Source organism: Phascolarctos cinereus, unplaced genomic scaffold, assembly GCF_003287225.1.
Source record: "Phascolarctos cinereus isolate Bilbo 61053 unplaced genomic scaffold, phaCin_HiC Scaffold_7;HRSCAF=346, whole genome shotgun sequence".
Taxonomy (NCBI): domain Eukaryota; kingdom Metazoa; phylum Chordata; class Mammalia; order Diprotodontia; family Phascolarctidae; genus Phascolarctos; species Phascolarctos cinereus.
Window position 1 is genome coordinate 71,285,366 of NW_027556180.1, and position 27,529 is coordinate 71,312,894.

Here is a 27,529-nt window from a genome sequence, read left to right on the forward strand (position 1 = left end):
TACTTTTTCCAAGTATTTCCCACACTACTGTAGTCAGTCAGGCAATAAGCATTTGTTAGATGCTTTCTATATGCCAGGCATTATAAGCACTAGAGATACAAAGAAAGGCAAAAACATAAAATCTGCTCTCAAGGAGTTAATATTCTAATTGGAAAGACCATGTTAAAACATTAGATAGATAGCTAGATATAGATATATTTATCTATAGATAGATGTATCTACACACATACACACATATAGATATACATATATACATATGTGTGTGTATATATATATATATATATACATATATATATATATATATATATGTATATAAAATCATAGAAGGTAGTATGAAACGCAACCGTAGTGGAGCAGAGGTTAGAGGAGGGAAGGAGATTGTTGGTCAAAGGCTTCCTGCAAAAGGTAGGATTTGAGCTAATTATTGAAGAAAGCCAGTGAATCCAGGAGATGGAGATGAGGAGAGAGAGAACATTCCAGGTATGGGGGATAGCCAGTGAAAATGTAAGGAGTCGGAGATGAATTTTTACGTATAAAGATGAATGAGAAGGCAGGTGTCCCTAGGCTTCAAAGTACATGGAAGAGAATAAAGTATAAGATGACTGGAAAGTTAGGAAAGGGCAAGGTTGTAAAGAGCTTTCGTTGTGAAACAGAAGATTTTATACTTGATCCTGCAGGTAATCAGAATACACTGGGATTGAGTGAGTAAGGGGTAAGATGGTTAGATTTGAGCTTTAGCAAGATCACTTTGGCAACTGACTGGAAGATGGACTGGAGTGAAGAGAGGTTTGAAGCAGGGCTGTTGCAGTAGTCTAGATAGAAAGTGAGGCAAGCTTATATGAATGGAAAGAAGGGATGTATTAGAGAAGCAAATGTAGAAATGAAAAGACTTGGGGACAGACTGAATATAGGGAGTGAGAGAAAGGAATCAAGGTTGACACTGAGGTTGAGAGCCTCCCGGGTGGGAAGATGATGGTGCCCTTGACCGTAATAGGAAAATTTGGAAGAGGAGAGGGTTTGAGAGGAAAGATGAGTTATGTTTTAGATGTTTAAGATACCTATAGTAAAAAAAGTTTGAGATACCTATAGTAAACGTCAAATTCACCAAAGAATGAAGGATATGGAATCTAAACTTAGCTTAATTAGGAGTTCTCTGAGATTGTTAATATCATTTCCAATTCTGAAAAGATCCTTAGGAATCTAGTTATTTGAAGATTAGTAGGTGAAATTTTACTTTCTCTATTAAAAATATTGACCAAGATGGTGGAGTAAAGGCAGGATTCTCCTGAGCCCTCTTAAATTCCCCTCCAAACATTAATATAATGCCTCAAAACAAATTCTGATGAGGCAGAATGAACACAAGGACAGGATGAAACAATTTTCCAGCCCAAGACATTTTAGAAGGTAGGCAGGAAAGGTCTGTCTCACTGAGGTGAGAGTGGAGCAGAGTCCAGCCAAGGCTGAGCCCTGGCAAGTCATCAGCAGGCCTTGGGAGTAACTGAATCTTCAGAGATGGCTTCCAGAGCTCTTAGCTCACAGACAGTGAGGGAGTTGCATAACTGATCAGAAGGAGATTACAGGGGTCCCTTTGCTAGCACTGGCAGTGGGATTCTGTTATGTTGTCTATATATGATTCTGGGTTGCAGTGCCAGGGCAAGGAGGAGCATTAGGAGGAGTAGGAAGCCTGGTCACAGTTCCATGGCAGAAAAGAGTGCTTGCAGTCACTCACAGATCAGACCACAGGCCAGGAGAGCAGTGACCTATTCGTAGATCATACCACCTTGGAAGAACTGAAAACTTACAGACCCCCCAGAACTGGCTCTCAACACAGAAGCACAAAAAAATCTGAAGCTTGGGACAGTGCCTCTTCCACTCCAGGAACAGAACCCACCTTAGCATAAAGTTAAAAGTCAAGAAATAGCAACGAGTAAAGCAAGAAATAGAAATGAGAAAACAACAAAAAAAGAACCTGACCGTGGAAAGTTACTATGATGACAGGGAAGATCAAAACACAAATTCAGAAGAAGACAATGAAAACAAAGCAGTTACATGCAAAGCTTCAAAGATAAATAGGAATTGTCCTGAGGCTCTGGACAATCTCAAAAAGTATCTTAAAAATCAAATAAGTGAGGTAGAGGAAAAATTGGGAAAAGAAGTGAGACTAATGCAAGAAAATCATGAAAAAAGAGTCAACAGCTTGGAAATGTAGGCACAAAAAAATGCTGAAGAAAACAACACCTTAAAAAAAATCCTGAACTGATGCATTCATTCATTCATTTGTTTATCTATCTGTTTATTTTTGCCGGCAGTTTTGATTTTATATCTATCTATATCTATATCTATATCTATATCTATATCTATATCTATATCTATATCTATATCTATATCTATATCTATATCTATATCTATATCTATATCTATATCTATATCTATATCTATGTGTATATATATATCTCTATGTGTATATATATATATCTATGTGTATATATATATATATATATATGAACTCCCAGAATCGAACATTCCATAACAGATACACATCTATAACTCTCTGTAACTTACAGTCTTTGAGAGTTTCCTGGAGGCATTTAGTGATTAAATACCTTGCCCATGGTCAATAAGACTTTAGATCTATCCTGAGATAATTATGTTAGAAGTGAAGATAAAATTAATCTGTGGGAAGAGGCATACCTATAACAGCCAATGAGTGGTTATTGTCATTCAGAATCCAATTTGGTAACATGGGGTCTGACTTCTTCATTGTAATTATCACCATATGATATTACATGCTTCCTTTAATACAGAGCTAACGTAAAGTGTATGGCACTAGGTTCAAACAGCTCTAGAACTGTTCTAAAAGATGCCTGGGGACAGGCTTAGGGACAGGAATGCTATTTTGTATCGGTTTTGTTATCATAGTAAATTAATTTAGCTTGATGTTTTAAAATCTTCTTTCAACACAATTACAGTTTCCTAGGCATAGAAAAGTAATTAGTACTTAAACTGGCACAACATAGACATCTCAGTAGGCAGACCAAGAAAGAACCGGGCCTTTCTTCTGTTTTCCCCTTTGGGGGAAGGAAAGAGGAAGGGTGGAAATAAACATTTATATAGCACCTGCCATGCACTAGGCATTCTGCTCAGTACTTTACAAATACCGTCTCATTTGATCCTCACTACAACCCTGGGAGGTAAGGGCTATTATTATTCCCATTTTACAGTTGAGAGAACTGAGGCAGACAGAAATTAATTGACCTTCCCTAGGGTCAGGTCTTCCTGACTCCAGGGCCCTACTACACTACCTAGCTTGACTTCCAGGGGTGCGGTGGGGGGGCAGGAATAGGTAAAATTGTAACATGGCATTCACACATCTGCTCATGAAATCTTTACTGAGCATTGACAAGGGGCCAGCCCCATTGCTCAGAAATCTTTCCTCCTTTGAGGTTCACCGCATCAAACTTTTCCATTCAATTCAAATAATGGCACCTGTTTTACATAGGTCTCAAGATCTTCCTGTCTCCTGGAGATGTGGGAGAGGTTACTTGTCAGTAATTACTTCTCAGCTTTGATTCCTAGAACTTTAATGTTCAAAATGACCTCACAGTCCAACCCAAAAGTGAACCTCAATACCCTTTACAATATAACTGACAAGTGAGTAGTCTTCCAGCTCTTGACAGAAGACGTCAGGAAAAGCCTTGAGAAGGGCTGCACTCCTGAGGCAGCCCATTCTTTTTTTGGACAGCTCCAATTGTGAGAATTTTTTTCTCTTCATCAAGCCTAAACTTGCAACTTTTTATCTTCCACCCAAAGCATCTAGTTCAGCCCTTTGGGTCAACCCCCTCTTCCAGTCTCTCAGATAGTTGACCCCAGGTATCATACTTTTCTCCTCTTCTTCTAAAAGTCTTCTTTTTAAGCTTAACATTACTAGTTCCTCTGCTCAGTCTTCATAAATCAGGAGTGGAAGTCCCTTGCCATCTTGGTAGCAACTGTCCTGGACACACTCTAGCTTGTTAATGTCCTTCTTCTTGTAGAATGTGGTGACCTGAGCTGAACAGAGTAATCTACTTGTGGTTTGACCATGGGCACAGTAAAGCAGGACTATCATCGCCTTATTTCTGGATATTATTGATGTTGCCTAGGATTACATTATGTTTCTTGTCTTCTGTATCTCATGGCTAACTCATATTGGACATACTCTCAGATCTCTCTCTCTCTCTCTCTCTCTTTTTGGTGAGGCAATTGGGGTTAAGTGATTTGCCCAGAGTCACACAGCTAGTGAGTGTTATGTGTCTGAGGACAGTCAAATCTCTTTTTAGAAGAGACACAGTCTAGTCTAGCCCAACACGTACTTGTGATATTGAAATTTTGAATCCAGGATTAAAGTTTCGAGTTTTATAATTCAATTCTAGTCTTCTTATGATTCAAACAACAAATATCTACCAAACACCTACTATGTGCAAGTGACTGTCCAAGCACTTGAGAGGCAAAACAAAAAAGAAACACAAATTAGATTAAAACCCTCAAGAATTTTATAATTGAATAGAAGAGATATCATAAGTCTATGGCTAGGATACAAGATATAAGTGAGCCAAAGGAGAGAGCCACACAGAATGCTCTGGGGATATTTGAGGAGAGAGAAATCAGTCTAGGTGAGGAGATTACTTTCAGAAGAAATCAAAGAGGTGGCATCTAATCTGGGGCTTGAAGAAGGAGAAGGATTTCAATACACAGAGGAAGAAGATTTAACAGGAGATATAAGGTAGTAGGTTCTTTCTTTGGGAGATCATTGAGCAAAGATGGGATAACCAATCCTGAGTATATTGCAGTGGAGATCCTTGTTCAGGTGTGAGTTGGTCTGGATGGGCCCTGGGATTTATTTCAATTTAGAGATTCTATGATTTTGTGTTTCATTGGAGGAAAAGCCTGTGTGAAATTAGGGAGATGGGAAGTGTAGGATGACATGGAAGAACAAACAGCTAGCAGACCACTTTGGATGGAATGAAGTGTGTTATGAAATAAGGCTCGAAAGATGAACTGGTGCTAGATTGCACAGGACTTCAAATGCCATAGTAAGGAATCCATATTTTATCTGATAGACAAAAACTGCTTTTCTCAAACTCTTTGGTCTCAGAACCCCTTTATACTCTTACAAATGATTGAGGACCCCAAAGTTTGTTTATGTGAGTTATGTCTACCAATATTTACCATATTAGAAGTTAAAACTGATAAAATTTTAAAATATTTATTCACTTAAAATAAGCTCATTATGCATTAACATGAATGACATTTTCATGAAAAATAACCATATTCTCCAAAACAAAAAAAAAACAGTAAGATAATAGCATTGTTTTGTGTATTTTTGCATATCTAGCATCTAGACAATTGGATTCTCATATCTGCCTCTATATTCAAGCTGCTGTGATGTTATTTTTGTTGAAGAATATGAAGAAAATCAGGCCTTATACAAATATGTATTTGGAAAAGGGAAGCGTGTTTTAACATGCAAATATCATCTTGTTATTATGAAAATAGTTTTGATTTTGTGGATCCATGAAAGGGTCTTAGGGACCCCTACATGTCCTTGGTCCACATTTTGAGAACTGCTGAACAATAGGAAGCTACTAATGATTTTTGAGAAGGATACATGGTCAGAAGATCATTTTGGAGGATGGATTGGAAAGGGGAGAGATTGGAAGCAGGGACACTAGTTTAATAAATAGATTCATCAATCAATAAGTATTTATTAAGCACCTCTGTGCCAGGCACTGAGCCAGGTGCTTGGGATTCAAATATAAAAGTGAGGTAATCCTTTCTTTTAAAGAACTTACATTTTACAACAAGAAGAGTGTTATGAGAGTCTAGGTAAGTATCAGATTTTCGGGGGGGTGGTGCATAGGGAGAGATATAGAGGATACTGATACACTGCATATGTCAGACTTTTTTCATACTTTTGTTAGTTTTGCTGAATTGTATTTATTCCCTTTCTTTTTGTTCTTTGTTATAAGGAATGTCTCTCTGGGAGGAGGAAAGGGAGTGATACATTGGGAAATCAAGGTGATGTAGAAACAAAAGATACCCAAAAATTATTTTTAAAATATCTTAAACAAGAAGTGATAAAAATCCTGATCTAGGGTAGTAGTCATGTGTATGAAGAGGAGAGGGTAGATATAAGAGATATCTTGGAGATAAAATGGGCAGGATTTGGCAACTGATTGGGTGGGAGGGGGAGTACAGAGGAAGAGAGACGAGTAAAAAATGATTCTAAGGTTTTGAGCCTAGAAGAATGGTGGTGCCATGAATAGAACTGTGAGGGAAGGAGAGGTAACTTTAGGGGAAAAGAAGATGAATTTGGTATTGCATATATTGAGACTAGTGCAGAATCAAGGTAGAAATGTTAAGCAGACAATTGGCCAAGTGGAACTGGAACTTATAGGAGACACCGAAGATATACAGCACTCATATTCAGCTCTCCCTCCCTCTCTCTCTCTCTCTCTCTCTCTCTCTCTCTCTCTCTCTCTCTCTCTCTCATCTATTTCATTTTTAAAGTTTGCACAGACCTTTACAAATATCTCATTTGATCCTCACAACAACCCTATGAGGAAGAAGCTATTATTCTCCTCATTTTTACAGGTGATGAAACTGAGACTGAGAGAGAGGTAAAGTGACTTCCCTCAGTCACACAGCTAGTAAATAGGATTTGAACACAGGTCTTCTTGAATCTGAACCCAATATCTCCCATGTTACCTAGCTGCCTACATGCTACAAATGTGTGAGAGTCATCTGAATAGAGATAACTCAAACCATAGAACATCACATATTGTAGAGCAAAGATTAAATTTAGGTCTGCTGATTCTCAATGCACATAATAGGAATTTAATAAATATGTGTTCAATTGAACTGAATTGATGCTTGTTGCTCAAGACCAGGGATTTTTACCTTGGAATCTGTGAAGTTTTCTTAAAAAACATGTTTTGATAACTGTATTTTAATGTAATTAGTTTCCATCATAATCTCATGCATTTTATTTTATGCATTTAAAGTCATGATTCTGAGATGGGGTCCATTGGCTTCACCAGACTACCAAAGGAGACCATAACACACAAAGAGGTTAAGCCCTGATCTAGACTTATCTTTCTGTAATTTATCAGTAACATCCATAACCCAGAGCTAGTTAGTTACTCTGCATCAATTCTCCACTTCTAGCGCAGTCAGTATTTTCTGGAAGTAGCAGGTAATTGGAACTTAATTTACAAAATTAACTACAACAATAAAACTGCATTAATGCTATTTCCCACCAAGCTATTAACTTTTATGCCTTATATAGCCATGCGGTAAAGCTGGGTCATATAGCTGCTGTGTTAAAACCATTCCTCTGAATTCTTTCTTTTGGGTGAATTTGTGAGCTAAACCATAGTATGGTGTTACCTCATTTAGAAAGCAAAATGTTTGTTTCTTTTCTGTTTTGGGAAGAAGAAAGGAATGCCTTTCTTTGGCAATGGCGTGAAAGGAAACCCATCATGATTATTTGAATGACATGTTCATTAGAAAGCCATAATCACACTCTTCCCTCTCCTTGCTGGACAGTTGCCAAGGTTTTTATGAACCTTGCTGCCCTGGCACCAGATTTCTGTTATTAAGTTCATATTGCTTTGGGCATTTGATTTGATATGACCTGTCTTTTAATAAATGGCTATAGTTGTCTTCCCATATCATATCACTTGCTACTTGGAAAGCAAGAACCAATTTAAGTTTTCCCCTCCTTTGTCACCCTCAATGATCCTGACCCAAAGAATTTGCCCCTCCTGTCTTTCCTCCCCCACCCTTTAAGAACGTCTCGGAACAGTGTGACACTCTGTAATTGCTCGTGTGGTTGGCATATGGGAGGATGAATCTGTGAGTAATCTAGAAGTGCAGGGTTATTTTAGAAAGTCATCACCCACCCCACTCCCCATCCCACAGATGATTTACTGTCAATGGATCAACTGCTGCATTTCCATCATTGTGGCACTATACCTGGCCCAATGGATACTAAAATCATCAGTCTGCCCCTATTGACTTTGCTGCAAAGAAAGCTTGAAACTGTAAGCTCTGATTCATACAGGAACCAAGGAACATCAGGTCTTTGGCTTAGAATCTAAAAGATGTAGATTAGTATTGAGAGGGCTGTCCTCAACGTGTAACATGGAAGTGTCATTATGTGACTCAAAAGAAGGCACAACAGACCTCTTTAGCCTCTTCTCCCCCCACCCTTATCCAAGGGAGACTTTATTTCCTGTCAAGAGGGAAAGGGGAAGCAGGGGGTTGGGGTGGGAGGCTACTCTGCTGTTCTCAGAGAGAAGGGCTACTGGGCTAGAATTATATCTATCTGTTCCTTTAAATATTGTTAGTCTAGGGGATGTGGTTTTAAGATTTAAGCTAACTTCTAGATGTGTTATTTCATTAATTGGGGGGAAGCAGGACCCCAAAGGTTATATCCAAGGCTTGCCTCCTTTACGACTAAATAGCAGTTCCACAGTGAAAACACACATGACAATTATTAAAGAAATCCATTTATCTAAATCATAGAAAAACAAAAATCATAGAAAATATACATGTGAGAATATATACTAGACAGTACAGGGAGAAGGAGCTCTCCCATTGGAAATGAGATAACTCAGCTCAACCAAGAGAATCCCAGATCTCACAAAAGGGCAAGTTCCCCAAAGTCTCCAATGTAGCAAGCTGAGGATAGAGGCACGGTGGAGACTGCCAGCTCCTCTCATATCAGCTTCTACTCAGTCCTTTGCTTCAATGACCTGAGGTGAGGTTGGCATTTTCTATCTTATTTCTTGAAGCAAGAAGCCCAAAGTGCCTGATTGGGACTTAAAAAATAGCTTAAAGACTTAAGACTTAGAGACACTGAAGAGCTCTCATTTCTCCCTCTCATCAGCTCTGTTCTACTTCCCACACAGGTGTAGGATAATGATCACCAATAAGGAGAGAGGATAGAGGCCCAAACCAATGGGCTTTGGAACTCAGGTTATCTCCCTGGGCCAAAAATCCTTGTAGTCCCTTGCAAAGATCAGCTAGGGCAAGTCCCAAACTTGTAAATATGAAGTATAAACACAAAGATCAGCACTTTAAAGCCACAAAGATGATATTCCTGGTGTCTCAGATAAACAGCCTTCAGTACCATTGAAACTAAAATAAAACAAATGCACTTTAACAGTACATGAGGTCGACGTGGACCTATTCAGAGCACCACCTAGGAGAATACTACAGTGACAACAGACCTAACTACATACAAGATACATAACACACACACATTTCAGAAATATGTGCATATCTACAGTACAGAGCTATCAATCAGAAGCAACAAGCGTGGTTCACTAACAAAGCAAAGCTAGCTACCAGCAGCCATAATACTGTCAATAGACCTATATGTAAAATACAATGTAACCATAAGCAATAGATGCAGTGGACAGAGTGCTGGACCTGGAGTCAGGAAAACCAGAGTTCAGATCTAGCTTCAGACACTTACTAGCCATATGAACCTGAGCAAGTTACTTAACTTTGTTTACCTTAATTTCCTGATCTGTAAAGCAAGCTGGAGAAGAAAATGGCAAACTACTCCAGTACCTTTCTCAAGAAAACCCCAAATGAAGTCAGAAGGAGTCAGGCAGGACTGAAAACAATTCAACAACAACAATAATAATAGTAAATGTGCAAAACATTAACAGATAGATGTGGCTATAGCATGAATAGAACACCAAACATAGTCAAATAAATGTAACAGCAGAATAAAAAACAAGCATGCTCAAACATATAGTACACATGAATAGCAGTAAACATGCTATTATGTGCAAGGCATATTTCACTTGGGCAAGTTCTAGTATCATAGCCTGGATACACCCATAATTGTATCCTCAGGTTTGCCTGTAACATCATAACTTAGCCTGGTATCTGGTCCAATAAGCCTAGTTCTCCTGTCCCTGATTGATGCTCCTATACCAGAGTTAGTAGTTGGTATGAGTTGATCATCATGATCAATATAGACTTGTATAGAAGCAGTTAAGTTGTGGAGTGGATAGAGCAGTGGCCCTGCATTCAGAAGGACCTGAAGTGACCCTGGGCAAGTCACTTAACCCCATTGCCTAGCCCCACTCCCCCCAAAGTTTATATATATATATATATATACACACATACACACACATATATATATATATACACACACACACATATACACACACACACACATATATATACATACATATATATGTATGCATATATATATATATATATACATACATATATATGTATATATATGTATATATAGACTTGTGTGTCTACACCTGGCCTGGCAGCCATGTTAGGGCTGGGTACCAGTATGTTTGAGTTCTGTAAGCTGAATCTGTATCCTGGGAGTCTCTGTAGTAATTTTGGGAAGGAAAGGAGTTGCCTTCAGGTTCATTCTTCTGTGTTATAACATAGTCTTCACTGGATGCATCACTTTCAGCATCCATATCTAGGTCAGAAAGTCTTCGTACTGCTGGTAAACAGTCTCTTTTTTTCAGCCTTTTCCTAGGTGAATGTACATTAATTATCTCCACCTGCCCATTAAAAAAAAGTCCACTCTTTCACGGACAACAGGTGGTTGCAATAAGTAGTCTTGATAGGGTCCCCTCCACCCTCTGCGGATATTTTGTAAACAGGCACATTGCCCAGTCTCTCCATTACTTTGTATGGATTAGCTTTCCATCTGTCAGCTAACTTGTGAGTCCCTTCAATGCTGAGGATTCCCAGTAAAATTCCGTCTTCTTTTTGAAGGTCTTGATGGTGTGCTCTGGTATCATAACGTCTTTTGTTTCTGTCACACATCGTCTGAGCTGAATCTGTGACTAATTAGGAGTGAGTAGTTGCATCACCTCCTTCATGTCAAGTACCAAAACACAAATCAATAGGCAGGTGTGTTTCTCACTTAAACATGAGTAAGTATGGTGATGGCATCATTTGTGATGGAATTGTTGGCATGAATTTGACGTGAGACTATTGACCACTGAACCTTTTGTTCTGGTCACAGTGTTCCCAATAGTTTCAACAGTGTGTGGTTTAAATGTTCAGGATATGGGTCTCCTTGAGGATGGTAAGAAATAGGCCTCAGACTTTTCAATACTTGTTTACACCATCATTGCCTTGAGTACCAGTGGGCTTTGGGACTGGGATTACAGGAGGAAGAAACAAGTCTGAAGTGAGAAAAGTGAAAGTAGAAAGGGGATAGTGATTCATATTTTGGCCTACAGATTCCCATTTATCAATTTCATTTTCCTGTTTTCTTTTCAGCATATTTGGTCAAATCACTAGTCATTTCATCTTTTATGTAAAGATAGGGTGAAAAAGTGATGCAGAAATCTCACTTTGTACAGGCAAAAATGGAAAAATGTGCAGGCTTAGACATTTATTTCAGATGTGCTGTACACAGGAAACCCTCTTAGAGACTGTGAGAAAGTGCCTAGACAGGCAAGAGAAGGCCTTGAAAAAGACAGCTGCTGCCATATATAAGGCAGATTGGTACAGAAAAAGGCTTGGGGAAGGAAGTTATTTCAGTAATATATAGTATGATGTTGCAATAAATAGCAAGATGATTATGCCCCAAATAAGGTACATTATCTAGAAACTTCGGTACAGACAGTATGATTTTTTTTCTTAACCGTAAACTTTATTTTAATTTTCATCGACCAGAACAGGTATGTCACTCTCCTACTCAAAAAAAAAAATCTTCAGTGGCTCCCACTTGATTCAGGATGAAATATTCATCCTTCAGTATGCATTTAAACCTCTACAACATAGCTCCAACCTACCTTTCCATTCTTATTTCTTATTCCCGCCTCCCCTCCTTTAGGGTGCTCTACATTCTCTGAAGTCAAAATTTCAATCTTGTGTCTCTTTGCCTCCACACAGGTTATTATTTCCCCTGCCTAGGATATACTCCCTCCTCACCTTTGCCTCTCGCCATCTTCATCTTTAGTCAGGATTCAACTCAGGGGTTCCCTCCTGAACCCCAAATACCCAAGTTGTTAATGTTCACTCCTTCATCAAATTATCTTGTATTTAATGTTGTATTTGCCACTCCCTACCCCTGCTTTGAGGGCTGGGGTTGTTTCATTTTTTTTCTTAGCACTTAGTATTAGCACTTAACACAGTCCCTGGCACATAGTAGGTATGCTGTAAACATTTATTGAATTGAATTAAATTCAAACACATACATAAAAGACATCAAAAAAGAAATAGCAGCATATGGATATATTTGCAAGATATCTCAGTATTTTTGTCCTGCTCCCCCCCCACCCCAAAGTTACTGAAAGCACTTTGGCAATTCCTAACCCATGTGCCTATTTTTACATTTCTATCAAATCTCTGTGAGAAGAGATTAGACATACATTGAAGGTATCTTTGATGAAAATGTCCTTGATGTAAAGGGAAGAGGCAGGATTTTGTAGATGATTTTCCATAATAAAACACATTTTCACAATTAGACAATTGATAAAAGAGTTTACAAAATGAAAAATATGGCTGTGTCTCTTGTTTCATTTGAAAATTTCTTTTTAACATTTCATTTTTACAACACAGTTATTTCCAGATGTGCCCCTCTGCTGATCCCAATCATTCTAGGGAACTTTTCTTTGAAGAAAGAAAGAAAGAAAGAAAGAAAGAAAGAAAGAAAGAAAGAAAGAAAGAAAGAAAGAAAGAAAGAAAGAAAGAAAGAAAGAAAGAAAGAAAGAAAGAAAGAAAGGAAGGAAGGAAAGAAGGAAGGAAGGAAGGAAGGAAGGAAGGAAGGAAGAAAGGAAGGAAGGAAGGAAGGAAGGAAGGAAGGAAGAAAGAAAGAAAGAAAGAAAGAAAGAAAGAAAAAGAAAGAAAGAAAGAAAGCAAGCAAGAAAAGAAAGGGAAGGGAAAACAGGAAAGAAAGAAGGCAGGAAAGAAGGAAGGAAAAAGAGAATGAGCTAGATAAAACTAACTCATAGCAAGCTCTTCAGATAGTGTATGCAGCATTCCATATTCATAATTTCTCCCTCCAGAGACATTCATTCAGGTCTCTTCTGAGTCCAAGACTGGGTATCATTCTAATATTTCTTGATGTCTCATTAAGTCATCAATTTTTCTTTCTGTTCTAGTTTTTTGGAAAATCCTTTTCTTAGGAAAAGTGTACCTACCACTTTTTAGCTACTTAAATTCCTTCAAATTTTTTTTTCTTTTTAGAGCTTTTATTTCATTTAACATTTTCAATTTCATTTCTCTTCATTTTTTTGAGATATTTAGATCTATTTCCCCTTTGAGTCTCTGCTTACAATTGCATTCACTTTTTGTTCCTAGGAGATTTGTCAATTAGCCATCATTTTTGGTTCCTTGTAGGTATTTTCTTTGACTTACTCATCTCTCCAATTATCCAGTTCCTGAACAGAAGCATTATTCTATGGCATGCTCTGCCATTGATGCATTGATGATGTTAGAGAGCTTGGTTCAGCTTTGTCTCACTCTGGCTTCCTTGAGCTCTGTATTAACTTCCAACTACTGAGGTTAACTCCCTCTCCTCCTTTCTTTGAGGTTCAGAGTCATAATTTTTCATTATATATCTTTTTAAGCCATTATTCAGCCTGTTGCAAACTGAAGGGTTTTGCTGGAATGTGTAGGAGCTGGTCAGTTCTAATCACCTCTGATCCAGGCAGTCATCTGGGAAGGATGTCCCAAGACTGAATACTCTAATTACTTAGGATTTGGATTACTTTTATTGTTCTTTTTATTTACATGGTTATATTGTTATTCAGTTGTTTCAGTCATGTTTTCATAACCCTATTTGGGTTTTTCTTGGCAAAGTACTAGAATGGTTTGCTACTTCATTCTCCAGCTCATTTTACAGATGAGAGAATGAGGCAAACAAGGTTAAGTGACTTGCCCAGAGTCACACAGCTAGTGAGGTCACATTCAAACTCAGAAAGATGAGTCTTCCTAACTCCAGGCCCAGCATTCTATTCACTGTGCCACCTAACTGCCCCTAGCTTATATTGTCATAGTTATTGTGTATATTATTTTCCTGGTACTGACCACTTTACTCTCCATCAGTTCACACAAATTTTTCCATGTTTCTCTGAACTTCTCACTTATATAGTTTCATTTGTTGGTACATATATAGTTTCTTAAGGTACAATAATATTCCATTAACTTCACATACCTAAATTTACTTAGCAATTCATCAGTAGATGGGAATTGTCATTGTTTCAACTTCTTTGATGCCATAAAAATACTACTATAAATTTTTTTATACATACAGGATCTTTTGCTCTCTAATTTTGAACTCATTGGGGAATATATATTGAGCAGTAGACTCTCTGGTTAAAAGGATCTGAATAGTTTCGTCAATTTTCCTACATCATTCAAAGGGGGGGGGTTTGTTTTTTTTTTCCCAAAAAGTGATTGAATGACTTGACAACTCTACCAAAAGTGTATCAGTGGATTGATTTTTCCTCCAATATTGATGATTTCCATCTTGTATTACTTTTACTGAGTAATATAAATTCTCATCATTGTTTTAATTTTCATTTCTCTAATTACTAATGATTCAGAGTGTTTTTTCATGATTGTTGACAATTTTCTTTTATTTTTGAGAACTGATTGTTCATGTTGACCTAATGATCTATAGCTGAATGGCTTTTCATCTTATATATTTATGTTATCTATTTTTTATTACAAAAAAGTTGAGTTTTTAGAAAAAAATGTAGCCTTTAAGGCTCTTCTAAGACAAAATATATTCCCTACATGTATTAAAATCATAAAAGATTCCTTGACAAACCCAACCTTCAAAGACAGCTTTGTTTAATGATCATTTGATTGTCAAAATAAATTGAGGCACAAAATATATGCTTGCCAGGGGTCTCCTAGACCCTGTTATGGACAATATCATATACAGGATCCAAATGGAAGAAGGATTCCTTTTGAATGGGGAGGTTTTCCAAATATATTCCTATTTTCATTTGACATCATGATAAATCTCTTCATTCTAATTCTAATGTTAGGGCTTTCTTAATGAGACATCCTTATCCACTTAGAAGTGATTGATGCAGCAATCTACAAGGGGAAAAAATTGGATGCAAGATCATGGCATGATATATAAGCAAATAGGCAGTCCTTTGAGTTTACAGATAAGCACATATATCTTATGCAAGATGGGCAATGAGCTGGCTAAGAATTGAATAGAATAGGCTGGTTTGTATATGGAAAATTATTCAGTATTGTCCATGATCCCAAGTTGCTTCCTTGTATGTAATCTCATCGTTTAAACACCAATATTCTCCTGGTGATGTTATGAGTCTATAAATCATGGAAGACCATGATTTCTTATGAATCAAAATCATGAGGCACTAAAAGGGAAGTCTATGGGTTGGTGTAAGTAGGCAGTTTTATCAATTGCACTTGTGTACAAAAAAAAAAAAAGGGACCTAAAAGATATCAAGGACATGCAAGACAAGAAAAGGAGGTGGGCTAGTTATACAGTGACAGTAAAGGATAACATAGTAAACCTAGGATGATGCAAGTTTCTCTGCCCTATTAAGATCTAAAAGAAGGTCTCCAGTGTATTAGATAGACAGATTTATGGAAGGACAGGTACAAAATCAAACAAGGTGAGAAAACATGAATGCACTATAGAGAAAGTATTCACATCCTATCACTGATCCATGAAAGTATATTGTATTTTAGCTAAGTTAACACCTTAGCTAAATAAATTTATAAAATTAATTGCGAATTGGCTAGCAAAACTTGGAAAAGTTGTGGCAGAGAAGATGTAAATTTTGATGGGGGTGAGTAGGAGATTAGAGGGAAGGAGAAGAGATATATCTGGAAGTGGAACATGATAGGGGAGGCAGTATAGCCAAGAAGCAACAGCAGATCCCTGCATCCGTGGAATTAGAATGTACTGAAAAGTGGGGGAACGGATAGATACATAGATACATAGATAGATAGATAGATAGATAGATAGATAGATAGATAGATAGATAGATAGATAGATAGAAGAGAAAAAAAGAGAAAAAGGAGATGGAGAGGGAGGGAGACAGAGAGAAAGAGAGAGAGAGAGAGAGAGAGAGAGAGAGAGAGAGAGAGAGAGAGAGAGAGAGAGAGAGAGAGAGACTAAACATGTACCATTTGGGAGGAACTGTGCTGAGTACTGTGAATGGAAATGCAAGCTAGACAATCACTGCCCTAAAGTAACTCATATTTTAATAGGGTAAGGAACAAATAAAGGAGTGTTGGAAGAGGGAGAAGAGATTGGGAGGGGTGGTGAGGAGAAAAGAGGGGAAGTGTTGTGGATAAAAAGGGAAAAAGGGTGCTCTAAAAGGTGCTTTGGAAATGCCTTTTGATGAGTATATATATATATATATATATATATATATATATATATGTGTATATATATATATATATACACACATATATATATTTATACATATATTCTCTGAGGAAATATATGTATGTATGTGTATAGATATGTGTATGGTGTATACACACACACACACACACACACACACATATATATATATTGAATAAAGTCCCACTTTTCATCTCCAAGGACATCTGTCTCCCTACCCTGTAGATTCTGAAGAAGAGAATAGAGTTGTTTTTCCCCTCTGAGATGGCTTAATTAAGTTCCATCTGGAAGTAAAAAGATATACTAAATGGCATCTTAAGGTCTTTCCTAAACTTGTGTGTTTTCCTTAGCTTTCTTGGTCCCTTATGATGATTTCTTTTCCATATTCTTACTCCCCTCTCCCCATTCCATTTATCACTCAGTTTCTATTTCTTTCTTTCTCACCCCCCTTTTTCTCATCTCAGCCTGTGTCATTCTTATTGGGTTTTTAAATTCTATTTAATCAATCAATCAATCAACAAGCATTTATTCATTGCCTACTATGTGCCAGGCACTGGTGCTAGAAATACAAAGAATGCAACAATTCCTACTCTCGAGGAACTTGGGTTGGGAAAATCTCATGAGAACAGCTGTTTTTAAGATTTAAATTTTTATGGTTTCCGAGTCTTTCTTGCAATAATCCAGACTGAAAAGCACTGAGAAAACAGATAGCCAAGTGAACTCAGGTTTCTCAAACTTTCAAAAACTTCAACTTGAGAAAAGGAAAAGGGTTTAGGTCAGTTCTTATTTTAATCTTGCCTAGTTTTCCTGTCCCAAACAGTCAGCAGAAGGAATGAGAAAGGACTTAAGGGAACAGTATCTAGTCATGAATAATTCACATAGACTTTATGAATGAATGCAGGACTTTTGCTGCACCTAGCACACTTTATAGGAAGAGACAGGAAAAACATTAAGGAAGGCAAACAAATGTTACTTTCTCTTCACCATTTTAGAAGTGGGCACAGAAAGAAAGGAAATGATCCAAATTTCAAGAAGAAACCATCTAAATTAGAAAACACCTGAGAGTCTGGTATGAAAATTCTGGTCTGATTTTCGAAGATTAAGTCAAATATAGCAAGAATAGTTAAAGGATATTTTCCTCCCCACTATTGACATGGAATCTCTATGTACCTTAGCTAAGCTCCTTTATTAAACATGGACCAGAAACCTTCATACACACACACACACACACACACACACACACACACACACACACACATGCGCGCGTGCGTGCATAATATTTGTCCAAATACAGAGGTAAAGTCTACATTCTCCTGATGCAGTTTGGAGTTGCTGGGGACTGAGCTGCTTTCAAAGACATGGTCTTTTCCATTTAGGGGTTCAGGTCCCATCATCCCATCACTCCTTAATACATACATTTTTCTCTTTTCTCCAAAATGATCATTTTCTCCAGGTTCTCATATTTATGTAAACGTTGGTTTCTAGAAAGATGCAACAATTTGTTCAATGGAGACAGCAGTGACTCTAAAGACAGTGTTCCTTGGTTCAAATCCTGCCTCTGAGGCTGATTACCTGTGTGATCTTGAACAAGTCAGTTTCCTCATCTATAAAATGAGAAGGTTGGATCAGATGGTCCAACTCTGAGATCCCCTTCCAACTCCTCTATAATCTGATGATCCTCTCCCAAAGCTTGATCTGAAGAAGTCCTATTCTGGTTCCCTGTAGCAGAGTAACCCTGTTTGGGCACTTAACTGTCTTACAGAAATTGAAAAGCTATTTATATGAAATGAATTTACTAAATGTACTAACATGCTACCTTGTCTTACTTGCAAGAAATGTCTTAGCATTTATCTGGATGTGTGATAGAAATGATTCATCTTATGCCATATTCAAATCTCCTTTCAAATGTCTTTACATGGAAAGACATTTTTCCTTTCATGTTAAGAAATAAACAGGTTTCATGTACCCTTCTCTGCCCTCAAATCATATTTTTTGTCTAGTCTCCAGTAAAAGAATGGATTATCATATATGCTTTCATATTTCATTATAAAACCTTTCATCTTGTTTTGAGAGCTTAATACAAGGTTAAAGTAAAAATAACTTTCCTTAACTATCTTCTGGACCATTTCACATGAGTAAAAGTTCACCTTGCACTAAATTTTACATTGGTCATGTAAATCTTGGTGTGTTCATCCGTTAAAATTCTGGAGAGTAGATTAAGGGAGGGAGGAGGGAAAAGTGGTATTACATCCCTGAAATCTGCTATATGATACATTGCTGGAACTTCAGTGGTAAATTAGTGTGTGTGAAGTTACAGGATTCTTTCTTATTCCTCTCTAGTGAAATTCAGAGAAAGTCATCCAGCCTGGGAAAGGACAGTAATTCATCACCTCGGAGTGCTGAATTTCCAGAAAGAAGGAATACATCACTGGGTAAGCTATTCTGTTCAGGTGAAGGTCTAATCTTTTGAAAGTCTATTCTATAGTCTAAACTTTCCAAACTGAAATGGAATGCCCAGAAGGGTATCCCTAAGAGACTGAAACATTCCTTATGGTTGCCTGGGGGAGGCAGTGCTTTTTACATTAAGCTCTTGATAATACATAGATATCAAGGCCTCCTTCATTTGGCAGAGTCCTTAATAATTACACGGGCAACCATCACATTGCTCTTGACCATATAAGATTAAGGATTGTGCCTTGTCCTAGTGGCAAGGAGGAACTCTCAACAAATTAAGAGATAGGAGTATAGTTGCAAACATAACGATCAGAAATGTCATCCTACCTGTCAAAGTTGCTCAAGATTGTCTTCACTGGTTGTCTACTCTAGAATCCCATAAATTGAGAATATAGTTATGATTGCAGGCTTTTTTTCTATTGTCATTGAGAAATGGCGGTATTTGAATGGTTGAGATATAATGGTATTGAATGATTTCACTGCAATGTTGGTAGAGATAAACAAATAAATGTATTAATGAATGGAAGGATTTGTGATTTTTGTCAACATAAAGAACCCTCCATTGATCTAGGGGATTGTTTATGATACAAAAAGGCTAAGTGTCTTGCCTAGGGCAACATAGTTAATGTGTAACAGAGGTCATTTTGAACCCAAATCTTTTCTATTCAAACCAAGGCTGTATGACCTCTGGTTGGGTGTCATGTATTAGCCCCTTCCAACTGTCAGATGCTATGATTCTTGTTGCCCAGCTCCATACTCTATTTACTATGTCATTCCGCCTTTTGAATGAGGGAAGCCTTGTTTTCATGTAGTGGGGTCAAGGTTAGTCTGTAGTGAACACACAGACACAGATATTCATCTGTGGTTGTTTGCTTAGCTTTCTTTGTTGAAACACAGATGTGAGGAAGCTAGGGTTACGTGAGCCATTGGGGTTGACTATCGGGGCTCTTCTCCATGGCCACAAACAACACCTCTCATCTCATCAGTGCGTGACCTTGGTTATGAGGGGGGTATCAGACAAGAGATATCAATCCATCAATTCCCTACCAGTATTGGAGTAACATTAAAAAAAAAAAAAAGAAAAAAGAAACCCTCAAAACACATACTCTATTAATGGCTTAGAACATCATTTTTTTAATACAGACAGTATTTTTGTGGTAAAAATGAGATTTCTCAGGCCTTTAGTTTGTAGAATAGGCTAACTTGATGAATATACATAATAAAGATATGAAGGCTGTCCCACTAGTGGATTCTACAAAGCTAGGGATGGGTATCACAGTGGAAATCATGCTTCATGGAGTTCCTTTGAATGTTACTTAATGGAAGGAGAGCATTGAATTCTGGGATGATGATGCCAACCTTTGATTTTGAACTGAAATAAATATGATGGGTCATTTTGGGAAAGATAGAATTTGTGTTTTTTATGTTTTTCTCCTCATTGAATATTTACAAAGAAAATCATCGTCATTTCATGTATATTGGCAGGTCCTTGAAACAGATGTCTGAAATGATGAATAAATGAACAGTAATAATAATTATAATGATAGCTAGCATTTACATAGTATTTTACAAATGTTATTTCATGTTATTCTCACAACAAACTGGAGGTAGTTGCTAGTATTTATGCCCATTGTACAGATGAGGAAACTGAAGCAGTAAAGGATAAGTGACTTGCCCACACAGTGAGGTAAGTGTCTGAAACTGGGTTTGAGCTAGGGGCTTCCCAAGTCCAGGTCCAGCATTCTATCCACTGTGCCACCTAGAAATTTTAAGGAAGCCATAGATATGGCTTCCTTAGGCAAAATAGCAGTAATGAGGTGTAAGGACTTAACCTAGAATCAAAATATCTTAAAGATTGCTTGGGAGTTGGGGGAAACAACCAGAAACTTACAGTCATTGCTGTTTTTTGAGCCAGGATGAAATTTCTAAGACAGATATGTATCAGGCATTGACTTGGAAAGCTGTGGCATAGGAAGGTGCTCATGATCCCTAATGGGCTAATAACCATCCTTTAGTTGTTTTTACTTGACATGCTAACTCTATCATCATTTTTAGTCTTTTCCAGCTCAAGACCTGATTTAGAAAGCACTGTAACAGATTCCATCTCTACATTCAACAGCAGTCAGGTGCTTACAAGGATTCTAGATTTGGAAAAGGTAACTTTGGTATGCACACCATAATGAATATACTATAGAGAATAGATGTGGGGTTCAATGAGGTATCCCATATAGGACTTTGGGATGACTATTTCTATATGAAGTTCTAAAAACTTTCCATCATTACTTAAAGCTTAATGCAAGGTCAAGGTAAAAATGAAAAGTCACCTACTTTAGGGGGTTGTTGTGAGTCTCAAATGAGATAGTGAATGCAAAGGTCTCAGAAAACCTTAAAATGTTCTCTAAATGTCAGTCGTCACAATTTATGGCTATAATTCAGTACCATTTCTCCTGAGTAAAAGTCCAACTCCTTCAGTACATTTTTCTATTAAAGTCCTAGAAAGTCAATTTTGTAAAAAAGCAGATGCTAACACAGCTCTGCAAACTTTTTCATAACAAATACATGACTATAACCTCTGATTTTTTCAGAGAACGTGGTCCTTAAAGTGTCTAGCATCCTTCCATTCTGGAGCCAGTGACCAGGATGGTATTTTCATGGGATGTTCCCATATAAGAAACTGAATTTGGAGAATTCCAGACTCCTGTGAGTCTCCTGTATATGTCCCTTTTTTGCTTGTTCATTTTTGAGTCCCTCTTGGTAAAGACATGATCCTTTAATTCCTTAAAGAGGGAAAGAAAAGAAAACTAGGCTAAAATAGCACACCAAACCTGCTGATTCATCTACACTATTGCCTCTGGAAAAATGAGAGTGGCAGATTCCTGCTGCAAATCTTTCCCCAAAGAGGGAACTGTTCTATCCTTAATAACATCTTCTGGAAATCTTACCTGCAGAATTTCTACTGCTAATCGTTCACGTCCATCTGCTCACTTTTAAGTTTCCCAAGCCGCAAGATGATAGATGCAACTTTGGGGACTTCAGAAATAAAGAAAATACCAGCTTTGGGCATTCAAAAATAAGGAAACCTTCTATCAGGACCAAAAACAAATGTTCTGTTTTTGTCTTTTTTAAATAAAAGTGCTATTCAAACTGTACACGTATAATTGAAAGTACAATTAGCTCTATGACATTTTTGCTACAAGGTCCAGATGTATAAAAAATTTAATGCTAATTTGATAAGAGGAAATGCATTTAATAACTGGGTTGTAACTGAGGCAGTGTGGCACAGTCAGGGCAATCCTACATTTAGAGTCAGGCATATCTGGATTCAAATCTTACCTTTGACCCTAACTATCTGTGTAGTCATGGACAAGCCATTTAGGACATAGATTTAGAACTGAAAGTGACCCTTAGAGGCCATGAAGTCCAACCCCCTCATAATACAGATGGGGAAACTGACACCCAGAGATAGTAAGTGACTTTTCCAGGGTCACATAGCTGTTTCCACTGTACCACTTTTTATCACTCTGAGACTCAATTTCCTTATCTGTAGAATGGAGATAATAATATTAGGTTGTAGTAAGGCCCAAATGAGATGATATATGTAAGACATATTTACGATTCTTAAAGCACTAAATAAATGTATATTATTATTATTAAATACATGTGCTCATACATAAATGAAGTATTAAAAGACAAAATAAGCATGACATTCCTTGTGCCACTGCCACTCCAACCGAAGCCGCCATAGAACAAAATACCCTTGTTAGTGCTGATCGCTGTAAAGTGAGGTGACTGTTGTAATTTAGTCCAGTCCTGTCTCTAGAGATCTGGGTATGAATCCAGGCACACTCTGAAGTATCCAATCTGTCCTGGAATCATCCTAAAATGGCAACTCCATTCTGGTCTCAAGTCACTTCAAGATCAATGTGTAAGCCAAGAGAAAATGATGTTGTCTCATTTTTACCCTCTGCTATGTTGGTTTTCAGGAAGCATTTTAGTCAGATCTCGAAATATGTCTTGTGTATTTGTACAAGATTTTGTACATATGTTTGTTGTCTCCACTATTATATTGTGAGTTCCTTGAGGGCAGGGCTGTCTTTTGCCTCTTTTTTGTATTCTCAATGTTTAACACGGTGCCTGGCATGGAGTAGGTACTTAATAATCATTTATTAATTGACTGAGATCCCACAATAAGACTATTCAATAGTGATGAAATTCCAAGATTTTCTTTATTTGCATGAGAGGATATGTTTGGAATTTGTCTAGTAGTGCCCAGGGAATAAAGAAATCAGTAATTCCAATAAAAGAATTCATAATAAAGTGGATATTTATGTGGTATATTCAGGTTTGTAAAGGCTTTTTCATAAATTATCTCAATGAATTCTCACACTAACCTATCTGTGAAGTAGGCAATGTAGTTATTATTAGTCCCATTTGCAGATGAGGAAATTGAGCCTCTAAGAGATTGAGTCAACTGTTCATGGTCACACAGCTAGTCAGTATTAGAGGTGAAATTTGAATGGGTCTATCTTAAGACCAAGATCAGTTGTCTTTCTGCTACACTGTATGTGGTGAACATTAAAGCAAGGTGTAAAGGAAACAGGATGCCAAATTAGTCCCTTTGCAAACCATCTTGACTTCTCCTCTTCTCCCCTTCCTCCTTTATTGTTTTTGTTGTCCTTCCAGGAATGATCAGATGAATAATCCTAGGATTGTTCTTGGATATTTGTATGAAGTAAATGTCAATACATGGAAGTGTGGAAAATGCACCGTTCACACTGGACTGTTATTCTGACTTTTCCCATGAAATTTAGAGCCAGCAGAGGAAACAAAGGACCGTGCATGAATTTTGTGTTGATCTAGCTCAGGAACTAAATTCTTGAGGATTGTAGGAGTTAAGCAAAATGTGCCTCTGCAAATGCCCTGCTGTTTAATTGATCATAATGAATGTGGTCAATTTAAAGGCTGATAAGAGTGGCACATCAGAGACTCCCTTGCAATAAGAGAACCCTTTGGGATTCTATTATCAAATTTTTAACTTGAGAGCATTTGTTAATTATAAGCAGTTTGATTTGGTTCACAGGAATTCCTAGGCTCCTTCCTGCTTTTCATACTGATGAGGAAAGAGTGGGGAGTAGAAAGAGATTTGGTCCAGGAGTCAGGAGACTGCTTCTCCTTCTGGTTCTGCCAGCTTAACCTGTGTGGCCTTGAACAAGTCACTTGGAATCTTAGAATATTAGAGCTGGAAGAGCTCTTGCAGTCAAAATCCCTTATTTTACAAATGAAGACTTTGAATCCCAGAGGAGTGAAGTGACTGTTCAAAGTCACATAGCTCTTTCATGGTAGAGAGTACAGTCCTACAGCTCTAGAATCTGAGCCTCCCAAGGGCCATGCCAATGGTCTTTCCACACTAAACGTAACGTTTTTGAAGCTCCTGATTTTCATCTGTGAAAAATGAAAGGGTTGGATTAGATAATCATGAAGATTGGTTTTGGCCCTAAAATTCTGTGATCCATGACTCAGTTTGAAGATAGGCATCGCAAGGGAGGAATAAGTCAAAATTTAGAATTCACAAATGAGCACATACTTAGGGTCCTCCTTTTTTGGTCCAGTTCAAAGATGACGTCTCCTGGGCAGTCTCACATGTAGGTGTGCCTCCTGCATGAAAGAAAATTTCATACCTTAAAAACTTCTTTTGCTGACAGAGATTTTTCATTCCATGGTACATTTAGGTTATTTAGTTCAGAGAAGGAAAACTAATTTATTTAAATGTAGCTTATGTAAATCCTGTATTTTGTTAGTAACATGAATTTCTCCAAATTCTCTCCCCCTTTTCCCTTCCCTCTTCTCCCTTCTCCCTCTTTTTTTCTCTCCTCTTCTTCTCTTCCCTCTCTCTCCTCTCCCCTCTTCTTTCTCTCATACACACTCTTTCATATATGTGCTCATTGTATTCAAAGTATTGTTCTAAGTGAAATTATTAGGTGATGTTTCATGAATTTGGCATTTACTAAAGACAAGGTCAGTTTTAGTAAAGATCATTTCCCGGAACCTTACAACATTGACATTTGAGTCCTGTATACTGACTGCTATTGCTGTCTCCTTGTCTCTAGATGCTAAAGCAAAATTCAACTTCAGAAAACCTAAGAAGAGAAATCTGTGAGAACCATCCATCCTATACAATGGATGACACTTTCTCATGGAACACTCTAGGGAAAAATATTTTCAACCAGTTTTGTCTTTCCAACATAACCCTTTTGGAGTCATCTATTCAAGAACTAAGAAACCAGGTGTCTCAGGTAAGTTGCATAGGCTTGACTAGCAGAGTCAGAATCACCTGTTTCTCATCCTGCCTCTGCCATTGAGTCACTCTGAATCAAAGAGCCAGTGGTGCAATGCTTACGAGAATATTTCCCTGCTGTCATAATGTCTACACCTTACTGTTGTAGAGGTGTCTGCTCAGTGTTTTCCTACATTGTCTTATCTTATGCAACATCCTCCCTTATAAAGAATTACCATAATTTCAGTGTTGAATCCAAAAGATTGCAGTGTTGTTAAGTCAGACTTGCCCCATGTGTAATGAAATAAGGCTTTGTTTCTGTGTGTGTTAGGGTTCACATGTGTTTGCAATCTTTACGGGAATGCCTCAAGATGTGTAACATGTGAAAGCATAGCAATAATAAATAATATAGTAACACATAACCACCTGAAATGGGGCATTAATAAGAAAAGTAATTTCAAAAGTAGTGGAAAGAGGATTGAACTGGGAATCAGGAGAGCTGGTTTCTGACCCTGGCTCTACCACTCTGTGGTTTACCACTTCTTAACTTCTACCATCCTCAGTTTGGTCATCTGTTAAATGGAATCTGCCACCAGATGATCTCCAATGTCCCTTTCAGCTGTAACATTCCCTGATAGATCACAACTTGGAACTGCTCAATGTTCCCCTTAAAGATTATCTTCAAGAGGATTCTCCTGTGGTTCCCAAAGAAATATTAGTAATATAATTCAATTAGCATTTATTACATGCCTACTATCTACAAAGCCTGGTGCTAGGTATTGAGTATACAAAGAGAAACCAAAACAGTCCCTGCCCTCAAAAACCTTATGTTCCTTGCACACAAATAAGTAATAAAAAGTGTATTCAAAGTGATTGGGAGTGGGCAGAAGGGCTGGGGGAGTAGGGAATGAGTTAAGGGAGAAGGAGGAGAAAAAAACAGGAGGAAAAGCCTCATATAGGAGGTAGAACTTAAACTGAGCCTTAAATTGGGTATTTAAACATGATATTTTATACTTAAGACCATTTCCCTATATCCAAGAAATTAATTTCCTTTCTCCATGCATCCCAAAGAGACCTTAGCAGTCACTATCTATTTTAATATTCTTTGTAGAATAAAATAGTTTAAAAAAAATATTTTAAAGGGATATAGATTAACAACAATTTAATAATTTTCAGTATATACTGCGGTCCAGCCCTAATTTTCCCTACCTAATAGAAAGCCCCTATTTTAAGGAAAGTTTATGATCAACCAATCAATAAGGGTTTGTTAAGTGCATTTTAGGCATTATCCTAGGTCCTGAGAAAACAAAGAAAAAAACAAAATCCTTCTGTTCTCAAGGGGCTTAAATTCTTTCAGGAGATAATAATAATAATAAATATGTACCTATAAAATATCGTTTGTAAGAAAGCAATTTTGTCTATCCCATGCTACTGCGAGCATGTGAAAGTCTACAAATATAGGAAAAAAATAATTCTATTATATGTAAAAGTATCTTAGAGGGTTGGGACTTTAAGATATGAGAGACCCTTTAGAATGGAGTTAGCTCTGAAAGAAGTGGTTTTTTGTTGTTGTTTTTTTTTTTAGTCTAGATTTTTGACATTTTCCAAATCAGTGAGTGAAGAAGATTAAAACTGTCCTAATATCTTCTTTGTTCCTTTGGTGATTCTTTTTTTTTCCTCCAGATCTCAAATGACCCCAACAAACAAATGATAGTCTTCCAAGAGTCAGCCAGAGTGCTGTCCTTCTTTTCGCAACTACAGGACCAAACTGCATTGTGGCAGTTTCTCTCAAGTGTCCCCAATTTGTTCCAAGATGATACAAAACTAAAGGAATTATTGGATATCCTCCATAAGGCAAACAGGTAAGAGAATAGGAGACTCAGGTGGGAAGAGCTTGTTTATAAACACAGTGAGGAAGTCACCTATGAAGGCCGCTGAAAGGCATTTAGTTCATTGAAATGCCAAGCATACAATTCCACACCATGTAATCACAGACATTAGGTATGAGAGGCAAATTGAGTGAAGGTCGATTTAGGCTGTGTCCTGTAGATCTTGTGCCAGAATGTTCCTTACAGGGTGTTTTCAAGTACATGACATGGTTCGTTCAGTTTTAAACATCTGAAATGCAATTACTGTCCTTACATTCCTTTGCAAAATTAGTCTGCCTTCCCAAAAATATGGTACGGAACTGTTTTTGTCAGTTTCTCTTCTATCGTACAATCTTCTTTCTTTTCGTGTGAAAAAACAGATGCATTAATAGGAAGAAAGTGCGTCCTTTCTTTAATGGGTAAGGGATAGGGAGAATCAGACCTGTGATTTCATTGGCATAGGGAAAACTTGGAAGGGGGACATCCCTCTACCAATTCAGGTTAGCATTCTCTCTGTAACTTTTAGTGTAAGAGTGTAGCCTG

At 37.5% G+C, this 27,529-nt stretch overlaps 1 protein-coding gene across 1 annotated transcript in view; it reads left to right on the forward strand.

Annotated features, from left to right (window-relative positions):
• ABCA12 (ATP binding cassette subfamily A member 12) overlaps nucleotides 1–27,529 on the forward strand; it is a 240,178-nt gene that overhangs the window by 82,972 nt on the left and 129,677 nt on the right. Inside the window, exons 4-7 of the mRNA XM_021002700.2 lie at nucleotides 18,731–18,822; nucleotides 20,900–21,000; nucleotides 24,952–25,137; nucleotides 26,802–26,980. Of these exons, the coding sequence (XP_020858359.1) occupies nucleotides 18,731–18,822; nucleotides 20,900–21,000; nucleotides 24,952–25,137; nucleotides 26,802–26,980 (558 nt within the window). The remainder of the gene's footprint in view (nucleotides 1–18,730; nucleotides 18,823–20,899; nucleotides 21,001–24,951; nucleotides 25,138–26,801; nucleotides 26,981–27,529) is intronic.